The sequence below is a fragment of the Callospermophilus lateralis genome, chromosome 2 (genome assembly GCF_048772815.1).
Source record: "Callospermophilus lateralis isolate mCalLat2 chromosome 2, mCalLat2.hap1, whole genome shotgun sequence".
NCBI classification, from domain to species: Eukaryota; Metazoa; Chordata; class Mammalia; order Rodentia; family Sciuridae; genus Callospermophilus; species Callospermophilus lateralis.
In genome coordinates, this window is record NC_135306.1 from 123,462,177 (window position 1) to 123,484,054 (window position 21,878).

Consider the following 21,878-nt stretch of genomic DNA (forward strand, 5'->3'; position numbering starts at 1 on the left):
TTTTATCAGGAAGACAAGAGATAACAAATGTTGCTAATGTTATGGAAAAAAGAAAACATTTGGTAGGACTGGAGATTGGTATTCTGGAAAATATAACTATTATATGACAAGGTTCCCTCTTCTGAATAGATACCCAAATGAAATGAAACTACCACCTCACAAAGGTATCTGCATTGCTGTGTTCACTGCAGCATTATTCACATAGCCATGTTACAGAAACACCAAAGTGCCCATCATTGGAAAAATGGATAAAGAAAATATGATACAGAAACATACAATGGAATATTATTCATCCACAAAAAAAAAGGTGATCCTGCAATTTGCCACAATATGGATGAGCCTGGAGAGTATTATCTTCAGTGAAATAAGCCAAACAAAGAGGAAAAAAAATTATTGCACAATCTCTCTTAACACATGACAGCTAAAAAAAATAAAGAAAAATTCCATATACACAGAGATAGAAAATAAAACAGTGGGTACCAAAGGAAGAAGTGGTGGGAGGAAGTGGGAAGATGTAACTCAAAGGATGCAAAGTAGCACATATGTGCAATAATTACATCTAGATACACCAATATGAGAACTAGAGTAAATAAAATTATATAGTATTCAGCATTTTTGTTGAGTAAATTTTAGTTGCTCTCACAACACAAAAAAAAGGATAACTAAAGAGGATGGATATGTTAACATGCTTCATATCATAGCCATTTTACTACCTATATGTATCTTACATAATGTTTTCTTCCTTAGATAAACACAATAAAGTTTCTTTTTATAAAAGATGAACATAACTTGAAAATAAAAGAATGGAAAAGTATATAGCATGTAAGCACTAGCTTGAAACTTAGTGTAACATTCCAGTAACAGACGCTAAAACAGATGCTTCTAGATATAAAGAAGGGAATATCTTAATAATAAAAAAACATAATTGAATAAAAAGATACTACATTTCAAAGCATGTATATGCAAAATATACAATAGAGTTCCAAAATATTTAAAGTAAAGCTTTTTAAGCTTTCAGAACTAAAAGAAAACAGACATATTAAAAATAATACAGACTTTAAGGCATTTACCTCGAGACATGATAAAACAAACAGAAAAAAAATAAAAACAGCAAGTATATGGAAGATCTGAATACCACATAAAACTTGATTTAACTGGCCTGAAATAAAAGTTAAATCAAATAGGAGTCAAATTTTCACAATTTTTAAGTATACCTGGCATATTTATTAAAGGTAACCAAATGACAAATCAAAAAGAAGGCATCAAAAGAATTTCTTCAAATTAAAATGCTTTAGAATAAATTCCCTGACCACAATGGAGATAAGTTGGATATAAAGACAAAAAAACAACAACAACAAAAATATCCAACTACCGGGAAATTAAACAACAAAATGTTAAATGATTTATAAATCAAAGAAGAAATCAAAACATAAGTCATGAAGCTAAATAAGGACTTGGTGGAAAATTTATAGATATAAATTAGGAAAAGGAAAAGACTATCACTATTTTGCTTTTCCATCTCAGGAACCAAAATAAATAAAGAAATCCAAGGAAAATAATAGAAATGAATAATAATGGACAAAAGTCCATTTTAAAATATAATGAAAAAAATCAAAATTAATATTTGGTATTCTAAAGATTATTAAAACTGATAAACCCTTATGAAGACTGATCAAGAAAAACTTAGATCAACCTAAAAACAAAAGGAAGCCTCATTACAAATACATTACAAATTTAAAAGATATGATAATATTAACTAAAAATACGCACCAATACATTTGGCAATTTGGAGTAAATGAAAAAATACCTTTAAAAAAGTACACAGCCTAGAGTTTTAAGATGACGGAATAGAGAAGATCGTTTTTCTGGCTTCTCTGTGACATTAAACCAAAAAAGCAGATAGGCAGCTTCTCAGCAAAGTAGGTAACCAAAAAAGGGAGGAGAGACTTTATTAGAATTTAATACTGAACATTCAAAGCAGATCAGGGACTCAGGAGGTTGGATATTGTAAGAAAAAATACCCAGTGTCATAGCACTGCTGCTAGCTGGAGTACCCAGCCAGATGAGTCCCTCCACAAGCAAAGTGGAGGGAGGGACAAGGGACTAAATGAAACCCTCATTTTTAAGAGGCCTAAGGTGTGTCTGGGTACAGAGAACTGGGTACAGAGATCAAAGACACTGCCCAACTAAACTGAACAGCATGCTGCACAATATCTTTGTACAGGAAAGAAGCTCCCATATTTCCAGGCTGCCTGAGGAGGACAGAGGAAGAAACCATTCTTTAGCTATGGCATGGGGTTGGCAGCTGAGGGAGCCAATTCCTGGTAAATCCAAGTCTGTCCCAAAATACAGGCCCAATAAACACACACTGCAAGACAAAGAGTATACCTAAGTGACCAGAAAAATTTCAATCATAGACAGAGGATTATACAGGAGACTACTGGTCATAAAAATCCACCCAGCACTACCCCTCGCCCTCCAACCCAGCTGTTTGCAGGACTGGCTGGAAGAGACACACCTGGCTGGGAATTTGAAAGGACGTGGGTGGAAGAGATTAAGTTAGGAGACTGAACCCCAGATTGGGTAGCAGCAGGGCAGCAAGAGACATAATTGACTAAGAATTGGCTTCTCAAACATAAGAGTGAAAGCCAGGGGAGACTGTTGAGAGCCACAGTCGAAGGGGCCCCAGCAAACTTCCAGCTGCCAGCAAACTTCTAGCTGCCAGTAAACTTCCAGCTGCCAGCTGATGATTGGCTCACAGTGGCCCCAGCAACTTCTAGCTGCCAACTGATTGGCTCCTCTGCGGTGATGCTCATTGGGCTGTTTCCCCGCCCTGTCAGACCATGGAGCTGCTCATTGGGGGACTTTTTTTGGCTCTGCCCACACAACCCAGCCAATCAGCCTCAAGAGCAGGAGGAGTGGGGGAGGTTGAGAGGCTTGTGGGAAGCCGGTGGTGGCATCTGGGCTCTGAAGGTTTTCCTGAGGAGCTGTTTTGCTTGGCGTGTATGGTTCTAAAAATAAAGTTCGTTTCTTTTGACAAGTGGCTCCTGAATTGTGCCCAGCCAGACTGCAGCAGGAGACACCTGGGGTGCAGACTTTCAGTGCCCACTGGCAGTGGCTGGGCCTTGGTGGTACACTGACTTAAAGTATCTAGACCAATTAGCATCCAGCAAAGAGCCAGGAGACCACCTAAGTCTAAATGCTGCCTCTAGGAATTCCAACTACAGAATTACCTCTCTCACCCCATTATCCCCCAACCAACACTGCTGAGAGGGAAAACTGAGAATTGAGACACAATTCTTTAACTTTTCATGGAGATTTTTTTTTTCTTTTCTGTAATTGTGACCTTAGACATTTATACATATTCATATTAGTTTTATTTCTCATTTCTAGAATTTTTGAAGCTAATTATTTTTCATTATTCAATATTTTGCAGACTAGTATATTTGAATAGTATATTTTAATTTTGTTTTGTAGTCTATTTTTTTAATGTTTACTTTATATAGATATATTTTTTCTCACATATCTGTTTCCCTTGATTCTCTCTAATAGCCAATCTCTATTGTTCTCTTTCAATCCTTCTTTAGTTTTTCACTTTTATTTTCTTTCCTCCTCCCTATAATTATCACATCCTACATCGCTTCTGTTCTCTCCCAGTTGACCATTCAAAATTATAAAATCTTTTGCAAACTTAACTGTTTTTACTGTGGGCAATAACTGATCTTATCATTTCTGTTTATTGTGACAATTAGCATTTTAGATGTCATGGTAGAAACTATTTTATTTAAGCTGTACATTGTTTGTATTGATTGTTGTTATTAATTTTCTCCCCCTAAACAGTGAGGTACTGGAAACCTTCAGGGACACTACAAGTCAACAGAGTAAAAACTCTACTACCTCAGATACATACTTCTAGATAGGTAAACGCACAAATAATATGAAAAAGCAGGGGAACAAATCACCCCAAACAAAACAAAATACTTAAATAACAGAATCTGATGACACCATGGTGGAAGAAATGTCAGAGAAGGAATTTAGAATGTGCATACTCAAACTCGATCTACAAAGTAAAGAACAATATAAGGAGTAAAATCAGAAAGAAAATAGAGAAAGTGAAAGATTACTTCAATAAAGAGAGATTTGAGGGAAAAACAGAAATCCTTGAAATAAATAAATCAACAAACCAAATTAAGAATTCAAATGGAAAGCATCACCAACAGACTAGATTACTTGGAAGACAGTACTTCTGGCAATGAAGACAAAATATATAATCTCAAAAGCAAAGTTGACCATAGAGAAAAGATGTTAAGAGACCATGAACAGAACTTCCAAGAAATATGGGATGACCTGATAAGGGCAATTTAAGATTTATCAAGATAGATGAAGGCTTGAAGATACAAAGAAAAGGAATGTACAATCTTTTCAATAAAATATCAGAAAATTTCACGAACCTAAAGAATGAAATGGAAAATCAAATACAGGAGGCTTACATGACCTCAAATATACAAAATTACAATGGAACTATATCAAGGCACATTATTATGAAAATATCCAACACAGAATAAGGGCAGAAAAACAGCTGATGATATTTAGGGGGAAACCAGTATGGATTCTCAGTTGATTTCTCAGCCCAAACCCTCAAAGCTAGGAGGTCTTGGAATAGTGTATAGCAAGCTTGAAAATGGATGCCAACCAAGAATACTGTAGACAGCAAAATTCAACTTCAGAATTGACGATGAAAAAAAAACCTTCCAAGATAAACAAAGGTTAAGAGCATTCACAACTAGAAAGCCGGCACTACAAAACACATTCAATAAAATATTTCATGAAGAACAAATGAAAAATGAAAGTAAAAGCCAGCAAAGGGAAGAACTACACTATCAATCAAAAGAGAAACTAATTCAAAGTAAATACCAGAAATAAATCAAAATGACAGGGAGTAGATCATTTTTCAATAATAACATGGAATGTATGTAATGGCCTAAACTCATCAATCAAAAGACATAGTCTGGCAGATTTGGATTGAAACCAAGACCCAACAATATGCTATCTTCAAGAGACTTGCCTCATAGGTAAAGACATCCACAGAATGAAGTTAAAAGAATGGGGAAAAAAAAATCATTCACAAGGATCTCATAAACAAGCAGAATTTTCAACCCTTATATCAGATAAAGCAGAGCTAAAGCCGAAGTTAATCAGAAGGGACAAAGAAGGCCATTTCATATTGCTTAAGAGAACTATCAACAAGACCTAACAATCTTAAATAGTTATGCCCCAAACAACGAAGCATCCATGTATATCAAACAAACCCTTCTCAATTCCAAGAATCAAATAGACCAAAGCACACTAATACTGGGTAACTTTAACATGACTCTGTCACTACTGGATAGATCCTCCAAATAAAAACTAAGTAAGAAAGCTAAAGAAGTAAAAAACACAATTGGTAATTTAGACTTAACAGACATATATAGAATATATCATCCATCAATGACTACCACTTTATTCTCAGTAGCACACAAATTCTTCTCTAATGTAGACCACATTACGTAAGCTATCACATTTGGTATACAATTGTAGTACTACCTTAATATATTTTTAGCATCTGTAGGACTGTTTTGATAGCTCCCTTTCCATTGATATTAATTTTTGTTCTTGACTTTATTCTTGATCACATTTGTTTGATTTTTATCAAATTTTAGCTGTATTATTTCTTTTCTATTTCATATATTTCTGCCCCTACTCTTATTTTTTCCTTTGTGCTACCTAATTTGAAAATAATTTGATTGTTAATCTAGATTCTTTCTGCTATAAGTACTTTAAGTTATAAATGTTCATCTGAGTACTGTTTAATCCCAGAGATTCTGGATATTTTAAGCTTTTATTATCACTTAGTTCAAAGCACTTTTTGCTTACTTTTCTTGTGCTTTCTTCTTTGACCTGTGAGATATTTATAATCGTGCTATTTAATTTTGAAGTAGTAATGATGTGAAGATAGGGTTCTACATATCTTAAGGTAATTGATTTATAATAAATCATGCAGAAAACAGTCTGCATGATTTCAAATTTTTTAAAAAATAAGTATTGGTAATAATTTTTATATTGATTGTAATGGTTACATCATGTCAAAACTGATCAAATTGCATAAATCAAAAATGTACATTTTATTGCACTTCAATTTTACCTCAATAAGCTATGAAAAAAAAAAGTACACAGCCTAGAGCTGTGTACACACCAAACAAACAGTATACAAAATAAATAAGCCCAGTGTTTAAAGAGGTCAGATTTACCATCTCTTTTCAATAAAAAACACAAAAGAACATAATAGGAAACTGTATTATGTAAGTACAAAGATAATAAAAGTAGTTAGCTGTTTTATGATTTGAGCTTCTGTTATGTATTATGGGAATAGAACAAGAGAAATGTAATTTTCCTGGGTGAGATAAAAAAGAACAGACAATACTATGATTTGGTATCTTAATTTTTATACAGCAGGTGAGAGAAATGAAGTCAATTCTTAGCTTAAAGAGTAAAATGCAGGGATGCAACACAATTTTATCTATCTGGATTCTGGAAACCAATATTGCTTTGAAGGTTTACTGTGACCACTGAAATTTAAACCAAAAAGTGGCACCATTGATTCTATCATGCTTGACATAAAAAAAAAAAATGCTACCATAACTGATATTTAATATGCAGACTGGAATATTGCTAATTACTAATGATTTATTTTTTATATTCCTTTAGGAAGCTCAAACTTTGTTCATTTATTATATGTAGAACAGCATTACTGGTCCAAACTATCCAAAAGTGTATTATCATCTGGGTTAGATAAACCTAAATGCCATTCAAATTGCCAAATTTCATTACATTATATGGTTAACATTTTGGCAAAGGTTTCCTGTGGAAAAAAACTATTCATACTGGATTGTCTAGCATTCAGACATAATTAAAATTAACTCAAGATGAATGAGTTTTAAATGAAGACAAATTTAAAACACTGCCACCCAACTAATCAAAAGGAGATGGTGAAGGAAATATCCCAAAGCTCATTAAGGCTAAATTAAGGCTTTATAGTCACTAAAGACGGAGATCCAACATCTGAATCTCCTCTGGGCCTATGAATATCAGCACATTCCATTCCTAGAAATAGACTCTTTGGAAAAACTTGGCTAGGTTTAAATGGGAGCTCCTGCAAAAGGAAGCTTTGGAGGTAATTCAAAAGCTATAAATCAATTCTTGCCTTTGGTTCCTATCTCCTTCAGATACATAGAATTATAGATGTCTATAAATAAAAACATAGATTAGCAAATTCAATGCAATGCTACAGACATCTATTAAATACGCCACTATAAGACCAACTGAAATATACCTGTACACAGACTTATGGGCCAGAACTACTAAACTACCGTAGAGGTTTCTCAGCCTCAGCACTATTAACAATTTGTATTGGATACATTATTTGTTTTAGGAACCTTTCCTTGCATTTTCAGATGTCTCTGGCATAGATTCGCCGCTACCCCAATTGTGACAATCAAAATGTCTCTAGATATACCCAGACATCCTTAAGAGGATAAATTGCTCCTGATAGAAAAGCAATAATCCAGAAATTTTTAGTCCATTGGACCACCCTGAACAAAGTCCTTTAAGTCCAGAACCAATTGGACTATCAAAGTCATACCCATATGGGAGAACCAGCCACTGGAAACACATACAGTATCTAATCAGGTACATCACTATTATGTTGCTCATACACAAGCCTATCTAAAGCAACCATTCCTTTAAAAAAGTATCTGGAACACAAGAGTCAACCAAGAATGGTCAGTTATCATATTTACTATAACTCCTGGTTCCATTCTTTAACCCAGCATGAACTGAAATAGCCATAAAGAAATGGGATGATTAATAGTAATAAAAAAAAAACTCTTGATATTAATCATTAGTGAAACTTAAATTATTTGCCACTCACACCAGTATCTCCCTCAATAACTTCTACATAGCTAGCTGATCCAATGTTTTTAACTACTTACAAACTAAAACTGTTAAATCTACCTTCTCCTTTAGCTGAGCTTCTAACCACACAGGAATGAGGAAGTTAAAAAAAAATTTAATTAATACCTTGCTCTTCTTTTCATCAAAATATGTGGACAAGATTTTTTTAAATTTGTTCTAATTAGTTATAAATGAGAGTAGAATGTGTTTTGACATGTCATTCATAAATGGAGGATAAGTTCTCATTCTTCTGGTTGTACATGATGTAGAATCACTCTGGTTGTGCAACCAATCATACATGCATATAGGGTAATAATGTCTGGTTCATTCTACTACCCTGTAACCCCTCCCCTCCCCTCCCTGCATTCTCCTCTGTCTAATCCAAAGTACCTCTATTCTTCCCTAGCCCCTACGCCAGCTTATTGTGAATTAGCATCTGCATATCAGAGAAAACATTCAGCCTTTGCTTCTTTGAGATTGGCTTATTTTGTTTAGCATAATATTTTCCAGCTCCATCCATTTACCAGCAAATGCCATAATTTCATTCTTCTTTATGGTTGAGTAATATTCCATTTTGTGTATATACCACAATTTCTTTATACATTCATCTGCTGATGGGCACCTAAGTTGGTTCCACAATTTAGCTATTGTGAGTTGAGCTACACTGATGTGGCTGTGTCACTTTAGTGTGCTGATTTTAAGTCCTTTGGGTATATGCCAAGGAATAGGATAACTGGGTCAAATGGTAGTTCCATTCCAAGGTTTCTGAGGAATCTCCATACTGCATTCCAGAGTGATTGCACCAATTTGAATTCCCATCAGCAATGTATGAGTGTACATTTTCCCCACATCCTTGCCAATATTTATTGTTCCTTGTATTCCTGATAACTGTCATTCTGACTGGATTGAGATAAAATCTCAGTGTAGCTTTGATTTGCATTTCTCTAACTGCCGGAGATGTTGAACATTTTTTCATATATTTGTTGATCAATTATATTCCTCTGTGAAGTGTCTATTCAATTCCTTAGTCTGTTTATTGATGAGGTTATTTGGTTGGTTTTTTTTTTTTTTTTTGCATTGATTTTTTTGAGTTCCTTATATATCCTAGAGATTAATGCTCTATCTGAAATGCATGTGGTAAAGATTTTCTCCCAATCTGCAGGCTCTCTCTTCAACATGATTGATTTTTTTTTCTGTGAAGAAGCTTTTTAATTTGATTCCATCCTATTTATTGATTTTTGATTTTACTTCTTGCGCTTTAGGCGTTTTGTTAAGGAAATCAGTTCCTAAACAAATATGCTAAAGTTTGGGCCTACTTTTCATTCTATTTGGCAAAGGTCTCTGTTCTAGTACCTAAGTCCTTGAAGGATTTTTTAATAACATAAATTTATGGAAGAGGAGCATATTCTATTCCTATTTCTATCTTCTTTGACCTTAAAAGGTAGAAAAGCAGTTTATACTGCTAAGGTTAAGGACACTAAGATATAAATAAATTTGAAAATAGACTGTTTTATGTGATTCTAAGATCATCGTCTTCTGTCCCCACTGATAATGTATGGTGACAAAATGGGAATTTCTGAGGAACTCATCCCTCTGAAAAAGGATGCTCTAGAGTATACCAAAATGGGATTAATAGAATAATGTGATATGAATTTACTCAACCATGAGAACAAGATGGGAAAAGTCTGATGGGGCAATGACAAACTCTCTTTTTTTAATTCTGTCATGAACAAACATCCTTGCACAACTGTCTAGAAAGTGATTCCTAATGTGAATTAATCGTGATGTGGAATACATCACCCCTTACTGAATCCAATATAAGGGAATCTTGTCAATATTGCACTCTGAGATCATGCAACATAGACTGTTAAAAACTACCATGAACCAAGACTCTTAAAGATTTATATTTCATAAGCCCTTCAGGATCAGGATATAGAAAAAAGAGTATTAAATCCAGATAGCCTTAATAGTTTATTTCCACCCCAGTCATAATGCTGCAATGAGAAGCAGGATCAACAGAGCTGAGTTTGCTCTAACAAAAGAACAGATTGAGACTAGAGATAGCTCTTACAGGCAACTCCTTTCTAGCAAGGTCCTGTTCTGATTAGAAAGCTTCTATTATTATACAGTAGACCAAGCAGCCCCTGCCCTTTATCCCCACAAATATATTTTTAAAACCTTCAAAAGGTAAAATGTCCCCTAGATTTTTTTTACAGAACATATTAACCCCTGCCAGTTCAAGCATACTTATTTGTGGGATAACAGAAGATCAAAAGAGTGCATATTTTGCTATTTCTCTGCTTTGTCCCAATAACCCCATTTTCTATCTTAATCTTGTTGGCAAGTTATGTGGTAATGTGCATGCATATATGTATATGCACATGGTACATTATGCATGTGTATCCCCTTTGCATGAACACACTCATAAAAGTTTCAGGGCATCACCTTCTAAAATCTGGAGTGGATTCCTATGAAGAAAAGAGGTAATATATCAATCCTGAGACTGCTAGCCTTAGAATGATCTGCTTTAAAAATTGGTTCATGGCCAGTGTCTGAGAACTTGGATTTAGGAAGAATTCCCTTCATTCTCAGAACTAATGCAAGTGGCTAACTGTGTCTTAACTATTTATAGAAACAATGGGGCTTATGCCAAAAATCTGCTTTCCTTTGGGGAATTGCTATGAGTGAGAGAATTTGCTCTCATAATCAATCCCCAATAAACACTACTGAGTTTGTACTGAGCTTGCTTTCTAGACATTTCATATGTGCTATCACAACTTGTTGCTGGCATAACAGATGATCACAAAACAATGCATGCTTTGCTCTTTTTCGGCTTTGCCCTGTTAGCCCCAATATTCTATTATGGAAAGAGTTAAGCATGTCCATGTGACTCCACAGGATGAGGGCTCTTGCAGGCTTGTAACAGGTTTAATTACTTTGAGAAATCATAAAAATATGCATTCCCTGGAAACTCGAATATTTACCTTGAGCAACCAGATCTCGTCTCAATAATGGATAAAGAACAGGTTCTACACCATCCATTTCTTGTATAATAAGGGTTTTCCCAAAACGTACAGCCAACTCAAGAGTTGTGATAAAGTTACTATCCTGTGAGAATAAAAAGGAATACATATTAATTTTTTATTATATTAGTATATGCAAAGATCCTTATAGATGATAAATGAATATAGTACTAGAAAAATAAGAACATTTTAAATGTAATTTTAATGTTAATAATTCAAATTACTCAATTATGTTTCTAGTTATTAGAACTTGAATTATTTTAATTGAATAAGTTATCTTAAAATTTTCATCACTTAAATAGAAAAAAAATAAGAATTTTGATCATTTTTTTACTGTTGAAAAAACATCTAAAAGCTCAACAATTTTTACGTATATATTACAGTGTTGTTAATTATAACACCAATATAGGTAAGCAGATATCTAGAACTTTTTCGTTGTTCACATCTGGAACACTATACCCATTGAATATCATCTCTTTACCTCACAATACAAATGTCTTTCTTTAATTTTCTACTATAATTATAAATTTTTTATAGAAATAAATTTCAAATTCTATCTATAATAAATTATCAGGTATTAATAAGAACTACTTTGCCTATATTCCAAATCAACTATTGAATGGGGAGTTTAAAAAAGCAAAATGATGAATTCCCATAGATATTTCTTAGTATGACAGGTTTAATAATTAAGTTTAATTTTTAGTTAATAAATTATTAATTAAGACTCTTCGACAAGACTCTACAACCAGTGAAGAATTTTGAGGCTTTTTGGCTAGCAAAAACAAAAAAAAAAGTAGTTTAAAATATTACTCCATGCCTCCAACAAAGATGAAAAATAAAGTATAATATTTGGGATAATTATTAAGATCTTATACTGCAAACCCCAAATGAGACCAAAGTACAATCATGCACCACATAACATTTCAGTCAACAATGGACCACATATACAATAGTAGTCCCATAAGATTATAAAGCAGTGAAAAACTTCCTATTGACTAGTACATCATAGCTGTCATAGCACAATGCTGAGCTGTCAGGCATATTATAAAAGTACAACACATACAATTATATATTAGTATATTATACCAAATAATAATAATAAACAACTTTATGTATGTGTATATATATATATATATGTATATATATATATATATATATATATATATATATATATATACTTTATGCTTTAGAGTATATTTTAGAGTACATGAAATATACTTTAGAGTATATCCCTTTTACTTATGTTTTTTAAAATTAACTTATAAAACAGTCACAGGAAGGTCCTTCTGGAATTATTCTAGAAAAAGATAATGGTATTGATGATTCTGACCTTGTGAAAGCCTAGACTAGTATATTTGTTTATGTCTTTACTTTTAAAAAAAAAAAGTTCACAAATGGTCAACAAATATATGAAAAAAATGTTCAATGTTTCTAACAATTAGAGAAATATAAATTAAAATTACACTGAGATTTCATCTTATTATAGTCAGAATGGCAATTATCAAGAACACAAGGAACAATAAATGTTGGCAAGGATGTGAAGAAAAGTATATACTCATACACTGTTGATGAGACTGCAAACTGGTACAACCACTCTGGAAAGCAGTATAGACAGTCCTCAGAAAAGTAGGAATAGAACCACCATTTGACTCAGTAATCCCATGTCTCGGTATATATCCAGAGGATTTAAAATCAGCACACTAAAGTGACACAGCCACATCAATGTTCATAACAACACAATTCATAATAGCTAAGTCAGGGAGCCAATCTAGGTACCTTTCAACAGATAAATGAATAAAGAAATCGTGCTATATATACACACATGGAATATTATTACTATGCCATAAAGAAGAATGACTTTATAACATTTACCAGTAAATGGATGGATCTGGAGACTATCATGCTAAGTGATATAAGCCAGTCCCCAAAAGTCAAAAAGCCAAAGGTTAAATGTTTTCTCTAATATGTAGAAGCTAACCCACAATAAGTGTGGGGAGGGGGCAACAGAAGATTAGTGGGTTAGAAAAAGGGGAATGGAGGGAAGGTAGAAAGGATAAGAAAGGGAAAGGTAGTGAAATGAATCTGACATAACTTACCAATGCACATATATGAATACACAACGGTGAATCTGACATTATGTACATCCACAAGAAATTAATTTAAAAAAATAATGACAGGTAAATGGCAGAAAGATCATTAGAGGGAAGGGAGCAGGAGGAGGAGAAAAGAAAAGAGGAGAGGTACAGGGTCTAAAATAGAATAAAATATATCCCATACTTATATAATTATGTCAAAAGGGAACTGGTGTTCTGTATAACTAAAAAGAACCAGTATTTTTTAAAGTTCAAAAAGTTTAAAAAATTAATTTTAAAATAGTTAAATTCTTATAAAATAAATATATATAAAAAAAGAAAATATGTTTTAAGCTACAGTTTATAAGGTAAAAAGAGCAAACTAAGGTTAACATTATTGATAAAAGAAAATTTTTGTGAATTTGGTATAATTTAAATATACAGTGTTAATTCTCCAGATGTATACAGTAATGAACTGAGCTTTCACATTCACAACACTCACTCACTGACTCAGCTAGAGCAACTTTTAGTCCTGCTGACTCCATTCATAGTCAGTGCCTACTTACACAGATATACAATTTATTTTTATATTTTATACCACATTCTATGTACCTTCTCTATATTTAGATGTGTTTACTACTGTGTTACCAGTTACCTACAATATTTAGTACAGTAACATGCTGTACGTGTTTGTAGCACAGCAGCAACAGGCTACATTACATAGCCCATGTGGGTAGTAGGCCATATGACCTGGGCTTGTGAAAGCACACTCTATGTATTCATACAATGGCAAAATTGCCCAACATATCCCCATGATTAACCAATACATGATTATATTTTACATATTTTCTAGTTTTCAATTATTTTTACTACAAACAAATGAGATAGAAACCCCATTTATAAAAATAAGGTAATTTTTAAAAATAACTTTTCAAATACAAGAGAATATCTATAAAAGCAAGTCATACAGGGGTTTTGGTTCAGTGGTAGAGTGCTTGCCTTGCATGCACGAGGCACTGGGTTCAATCCTCAGCACCACATAAATGTAAAATAAAGATATTGTATCCACCTAAAACTTAAGAATAAAATTTTTTTTAAAAAAGTAAGTCATACAACTAGGGCTTCCAAAAATGAAATTTAAAAATAATCAAATATAATTTTCTCAGCAAGATAAATATGACAGTAAGAAATCACTATTAAAAAAGACTATGATTACATTTTACTGATCAAAATGTCAAATATTGGGACATATTAAATATTCTTCTTGGTATGTTATAGAAATAGGAAATTGTGAGAGACATTCAAGAAAACTACAAATGTGCTGAAGACAAGGAGAATTTTCTGATTCTCTAAGTTAAATTAGTTATATTTGTGCCATTAATCATAACTTAGAGAAAATATTTGTTTCTCCAACCTACTACAGCATCCTCTTCATAAGAACAGAAAGTGTGACTACTTTACTCACTATGAAATTCCCAGGGCTTAGCTCAATACCTAGCACCAAATAAATATTCTCATCACTTTTTACAAATTACAAAACTGAAGCTAAGTGAGTTATATTTCTTTCCCCAAATCCAACTCCAGGTAAATTATAGGCCACAGTCTTGGATCTGTTTTCTAATTATACACCCAGAATTATTTTCACTATAAGATGCTATTCTTAGTTAGCACCTGAATAATAAGTAATACATACCTGTTGATTAATAACCTCCAAATGTGAGTCCTTCAAATGTGTTTTTAACCATTCTGTAGCTTGTGATGAAGGATCTATAAGAAATGGACACACTCGACTCTAGATTGAAAAAAAAGAAGAATGTTAATTAAATGAATATGGTTTTATTTAATGAAAATAAATGTCTAAAAATTATGAAACAATTTCTAAATGAGCTGACTTTGGAGGATGCAACTGTACAACCAAAAGGAATAAATACAGGTATAGTACATATCAGTACTGGAAAACAAATTAATAAATTTTCAATGAAATAATATTAAGTAATTAAACTGTGCATAGTCCCATTTGTTACAGAATAACTCAAAGTGTATGTTAACAATATGCTAAGCAAGAGTTGTATTCCCATGCTGATGTTATTTGCACTATTTGTTCTGGTTTTTAAAATGCATAATCAAGGTATTCCCTAACTTTATACATCTTCTGGGTGAATAAACCATAAAGGCCTTATAAAAGACCCATGAGCTAATCATAAAAATACTGCTGAAATAATTTTAACACAGTTATTTGCATTTTAAGACACTGATTCTTCTAAAGCAGTAAATATCTACCATAAAGCCTTGTCTTAGAAATGAAAATTAGACTTTATATGCTTAAATCTAATGAACTAGAAACTAAATTCATTACAGAATGTCCTGCACAAGTTAATCTCTAAAACAAACAGGAGTTTAGAACCCAGTGAAGACATCTTACACACAATGGCTCTTAGAGATGATAGGAAGCCAATTACATGTATAAAAATATATATATCTCCTAGCACCAAATAAATATGCAATAACTCTAGAAGTCATCTAATAATTACCACTACCTACTAAATAAGATTTAAATGAATGAACTAATTTTTGTTAAATTTTCACTTATTTGAAAAAAATCTAATTGTACAATTATAGGGATAAGAAAACACACGTGAAAGAGTAGAATAAAAACTTAGGACTGAGGTGTATCAATCTCATAAAAACACTTGTTATTTCAGTGGCATATCAAGAAGGAAGGCAATAGTAGGAATAATTTGCCTTGTAGACTAATAGCTTTTAATCACCAACACCATTTAGAATTCCTAGCACATGGTCATAATGAAAACATACCTAGCTTTAAAACAACTTTATTACAGTTTTAAAATTCTCCACAAAGAATTTGTTTTTGTTTGCAACCAGAGTAGAATATTCCCCCCTTGCCATGTTACATCACTGTATGATCATTACCCAGAATCTATTTCTATAGATTTCTCTTACTGTTCCATCAAATAAATGTACTATTCCTAGAAAAATGATGTGGTTAGCAATTAGGTTCTTATTATTACTATGGGTTTGGGGTCTACTTTTATGATGGCATTCAATAATAAACATTTCACAGTTCTATGAGATTTTGCTTAACCCTGACGGTATGATATTAAAATTTGAAGGAGTTTTCTTACCCATGATTTCAAACCAATGATCTGATGCAGTTGGAAAAAAAAAAGAAAAGAAAAGAAAATGGTAATGTTTCAAAATCTATTTTTAGCAAAGGAAAGATGTTTAACAAATTTAAAGGGTACTTACAAGTTTTTGTTCATCTCATTTATACTTTTACACAGAAATTTAGAGAAAATTTCTAAGGTATATTTTATCTGTGTTGCATGATGAAATATAGTTAAAATATATAATTAACAACTTACAATAGATCAAAAATGTTGAGCTTTCATTCATTTATTCATCTACCTTAGAATCTACAGTAACACAAAGTTCAAAGGATACAGAAATTAATAAGATATATTCCCTTGACCTCAGTGACTTGACATCCAATAAAGAAGCAAAAATAAAAAACCCATCATTCAGAAGTATACAAAATGCTACAGAAGAATGATATATGGAGATAGGGTAGAGACTAGGAAACAATTCAAATCAATCAAAGCCAAGAAAAATTAGGAAGGCAAAGAAGAAAAAAATCATTTTGGATAAAAAAAATACCATGATGAAAAGAATAATAATAAAGTTCGGAGTACCTGGAAAAATTCCAGTAGTTTGACATAGCTTGATTAAGAAAAATGTGGGCAAAGATGATATATAAAAATGGCAGAAGTAGGGACTGGGTTTGTGGCTCAGCGGTAGAGCACTTGCCGAGCACATGGAAAGCCTTGGGTTTGATCCTCAGCACCACATAAAAATAAATTAATTAATTAAATAAGTCTATTTTATTGTGTCATTGTGTCAACTACAACTAAAAAAAATATTTTTTAAAAAAATGGCAGAAGTAATCTGGCATCTGTGTGATCATGAAGATCTTTTTTATACCATGTTTAAAGATGGTGAAAATTTCATACTGCAGGCAATGGGAATTCAATGAAATATATTAATTGAAATAATATTACTTGATTTGTTTTTGAAGGATCCCTTCAACCATTATAAAAGAAGTGATACTCAGGGCAAGGAATCAGATAGTATAATAACGTATTTATCAAGATACAAATTGATGAAAGTATAAATGAAGCCACTGGTAGTGGAAGTGGTTAAAACAGGATGCATTCTTGAGATATCTGAAAAATATATTTGACAAGACTAGATGAATAATAAACTGAAAGAAAAAGAAACAGTGGGAATGACTCCCAGCTTATAGTTTGCACCACTGGGCCAAGATTACAATATTGTCAATGATGGGAAATAAGGAAAACCAATGATAAAAAATTAAAAACAAAAAGATTTTTATAGTGAAGAGCTACCTATGCTGTCCTGCATGCCCCACTTAACATATTTCTGATGGGATTATCAATCACCTAACCCTGTATCCACAGAATGAGTAGGTATCCCATACTAATCAGAATCTTTCCATAAGCTTGACATACATGCTTGGAGTAGAGGCGGAAGGAGGATGTGGTACATCCTTAATCTAGAAACAAAAACTCTGATAATGGAAAACATGAGGACACCAAAAACTATTGCTAATGAAGGGTAAAGAGAACCTATCTGAGAATAAATCCATCTGTCAAGATGAAGAAAGAAATGTCCTATTAATACCTTCTGAATTCTGAAGCTAGCCCCAAATTTCTGCACATCTCAATTTTTTAAAAGCATAAATAGTTTTTTATATAGGCTGTAATGGGTCACAGAAAGATTCTCAATTAAAAAAAAAAACAGCAAATTCAATTAAAGGCAGATAAAGCTTGAGCATCCTAGATAAAAATATTCTACAGTAGTTGGAACTATAGAGGTCAGGCACTCAGAAGAAAGATCCAAGACTAGAAATACGTATCTATTTAAATTCTTCCTTCCTTGGTTAAGAGGGAATATTGGGCAAAGGTCATTTTTGAAAGTGATGACTCTTAAAACAACATTTTATAATTTTACTTTTATTTTTAATACATTAAATGGAATAAAAGCAAAAATACTTTACAAATAAAATTAAAGCCTATTATCTCTTTATTACCTAAGGAGAGTTACATTACCAAGAATAACACAAAATAAATAAGGTCATTCATGTACATGTGCATGCATACACACACTCCTATAGGAGGCAGTTTTAGAGTACTAACTGGTGCTAGATAGCTTGTGTTTGAATCCTGGATCAACTACTTGAAAGCAATGGACAAATGATCAACTCTTCTGTGCCTCAATTTCCTTATCTATAACAAGGCCTACATATGCACCTACTAGATTGAGTTGATGTCGGAATTTTGAGTATTTGCTTTACCTATGTTAATTCTTAAACAATAATATATGCACACATAGTAATTACTACATAAGTGATGATGATGATGATGATGATGACGATTTATTGGGGAAGTAAAGAATTTCCCCTTTATGATTTAACTTTATAATTCTTTGATTTTAGACATACAGTATCAAATTAGTTAGCATTTCCTTGACATATACCAAGTAGCAGAAAGGAAAAAAAAAATCTCAGAAACTTTGAGTTGTTGAAAGTAAACCAATTAGATACCAAACTTTTCATAAACAATAAATATAAATATCCAATAGATGTCTTCACAAGAAAAAATTATATAAAATCTGAAAATTATATTTATCTTCTTTTCCATCTCCTTTTAGAATGCTTTTCACTCATACCTTCTCTATTATTTCTAACATCCTTATATTCTCCATTATTCATGGAGTTGCCCAACGTTAAAAAGATCATATAATTTATCACCCATACCAGGATACTTTAAGTAAAAGGAAAACTATTAATATAAACCATAGCCCAAGCAATCCACAAGGGATGATCACATTAGCCAAATTTTTCTCTGCTCCTCAAAGACATGTTATGTAAGCTTTTTACTAACATAAACCTAATTCTTGTTACAAGGTCAAGCATAAATAAAAGTTTGACTATTTCCTCTCTCAGAGAATACATGCACTTCAACAGTTAAGTCAAGCCAAATATGAGAACTTCAAGCATTTATGTTAAGACCAGTAAAGAAATAATTCTGGACCCAAAGGGTTTTTCTTTTTCCTAACATCTAAAACTTTTTTGAGTAACTACAAGACTTGAATCTGAATAGTCGCCAATGAAAAAAAAAAAACTCAGAAAAGTTGTTGTACACTTGAAGAAATTTTATAAACCTCAGAATCAAAAATACATGTTATTTATCATGATTAGCCGTCTTTCCTCAGGAGTCTTCACAGATGCACAAGTAGTATATATTTAGAGATTTAATTTCATATACATTCCTAGTATTTTAATGATTAGATGTTATAAACATGTACTATCCAATCACACCCTTAACTATAAAAACTTATTTTTAATTTAGTCTACCTTAGAATTGAAATAGAATGTTGACAATAATGGAAAGTTCATTCAACAAAATCACTGATTACCATACCCCCCCAACATTTTTACAAATAATATTTATTTTGTTAAATAATTGCAAATAAATAACTAAAAGGAGCTCATCAATATTAAATATAAAGTAAATAAAAGCTTCTTATTAAAACTAACTTCAAAATCAATTTGTACATATTCATTATGAAAGACAACTCAGAAAACAAAATTAAGTATTTTCCATTGGTATCAGTAAAAAATAAAAATTACTATAATAAATACATGTTTTCTGAAGACTTCTCCTGGTTACTTGTGGAATAAAAAGAGAATTCTTAAACTAGAATTATTTTTTTTAACTTTTTTTTTCTTTAATGTAGTGCTGACGATCGAACCCAATGCCTCACACGGGCTGGGCTAGGCTACTGCTAATACACAACACCAGCCCCAAACTAGAACTTTTTTGAAAATCTACAATTACGTTCTGAAACATTTACTGAAACAAGAAGAGGTGATTGCAAACCTTGGGGAAAAGCAATAACAAATCTGAAAAAAGCATACAGGTTGCAATGATGCAATGAACTTATTTACAAACAAATTTAGAGTTTCAGATTTGTGGTTCCAGTGGAAAAGCAATGATAAAAATTGTTTAAAAAAATAAATCAAAGAAATACCAAAATCAAATTAAAATAAGGGGAAAGTATTTAATTTGTGGTAGCAACTTCTCTTCTGGTAAGACACCAATGCAACGAACCAAACTACAATCAGATGATTAACAGGCCTAATAAAACCAAACAAATTATCCCAGAATAAATAAGGCCCAAAATATGAATCTTATAAAACAGTTTATGCTACCTAAAGAGGATCATTATTCAATTCTCATGCTTTCTCTGAGACAATGAAATTACAGAATAAGGAAATGGTGTCTGGGCAGGAAGAAGGGTTACAGAGAGGAAATACAACACTGGTAATGTAAAATATAGGCTATTGAGGGCTGGGGATATAGCTCAGTTAGTAGAGTGCTTGCCTTGCTTGCACAAGTCCCTGGATTCAATCCCCAGCACCAAAAAATATATTTATTTATCTATCTATCTATTTATTTATTTATTTTTCTGGACACAAAAGGTTTTTCTTTTTCAATGGAGAGAGAGAGAGAGAGAGAGAGAGAGAGAGAGAGAGAGAGAGAGAATAGGAAAAAATTCACATTATCAAGGAAGAAAAATTACCTTGCAAATTGCATGTCAGAAAGGAAAATCAAGTTAATGGTTAAAATCAAACTATTCAAAGTAATGATTTTTATCTGTGTACAAGCGTTTGAATTTAGTTTTCACATTCACTGCCAAAAGGGTTGTAATATTTCCAACTTTAAGAAAACATTGACAAAGAAAAATTTTCAAAATATACATATGGTCATCTCCAACTTAAAATCCAAAGCTTAAATTCACTTTGCAACATAAAATAAAATTAAATGTAAAATTTATAAAGTCATATATTCTAAATGAAGTAAGTAAACAACCAAATGAACCAGTTATCTCTATGGCATTTCTATTACTAGTAGAAACTTCTATTTAGAATATTTTGGAATAAAAATGCCACTTTAGTTTATACTCTTATATTTAGTTTATACTCTTATATTAAGGTAAAAAATAAATTATATTGAGAAGTATACATTCACTAACAGAATAAGTAAATTTTCGTTAGCAAAATATTTTCACTTTTACATGACTAAGAAAACAATAACTGCAAAAACCTAAGAATGTAAAGAATTCCTCTAGCAAGCCTCCGAAAAAAACATTTCTGAGAAAATTAAAGCAAATTAATTACCTGTAATATAACAAGAGCATTTTCTATGGAAAGGTCATCAGATGGTAGGCCTTCACTTTTCCAAATTAACTGTTCACTTTCAGTACAAAGAAATCTCCTCAGATCAAATTCTGAAAAATTAAAGATACCAAGAATACTTTATTACAATAATCTTGCACTTGATAAAGGAAAGAAGATAAAACTATTTAAAATATACTGAAACAAGGCAGGGTACAGTGGCAGACACCTGTAATCCCAGAGGCTTGGGAGGCTGAGGCAGGAGGATCAGGAGTTCAAAGCCAGCCTCAGCAAAAGCAAGGCACGAAGCAACTCAGTGAGACCCTGTCTCTAAAATAAAATACAAAATAGGGCTGGTGATTTGGCCCTGTAGTTGAGTGCCCCTGAGCTCAATCCCAGGTATCCAAAAATAAACTAAAATATACTGAAGCAAAAGTTCCATGACAACCTTTAATTTGAAAAACATTCATCTACATTTAGCACTCAAATATAAGAATAAAGAAGTAAAAAAAAAAG

At 32.3% G+C, this 21,878-nt stretch overlaps 1 protein-coding gene across 2 annotated transcripts in view; it reads right to left on the bottom strand.

Moving 5' to 3' along the window:
- Positions 1–21,878, bottom strand: part of Dync2h1 (dynein cytoplasmic 2 heavy chain 1) — a 337,531-nt gene that overhangs the window by 193,896 nt on the left and 121,757 nt on the right. Inside the window, exons 63-66 of one of the 2 annotated variants that reach the window (XM_076843826.2) lie at positions 21,366–21,475; positions 16,228–16,248; positions 14,778–14,876; positions 10,974–11,097 (exon numbers count right to left, since the gene is read on the bottom strand). In XM_076843826.2, coding sequence (XP_076699941.2) covers positions 10,974–11,097; positions 14,778–14,876; positions 16,228–16,248; positions 21,366–21,475 — 354 coding nt within the window. The remainder of the gene's footprint in view (positions 1–10,973; positions 11,098–14,777; positions 14,877–16,227; positions 16,249–21,365; positions 21,476–21,878) is intronic. The other variant, XM_076843827.2, reaches the window with a different exon arrangement.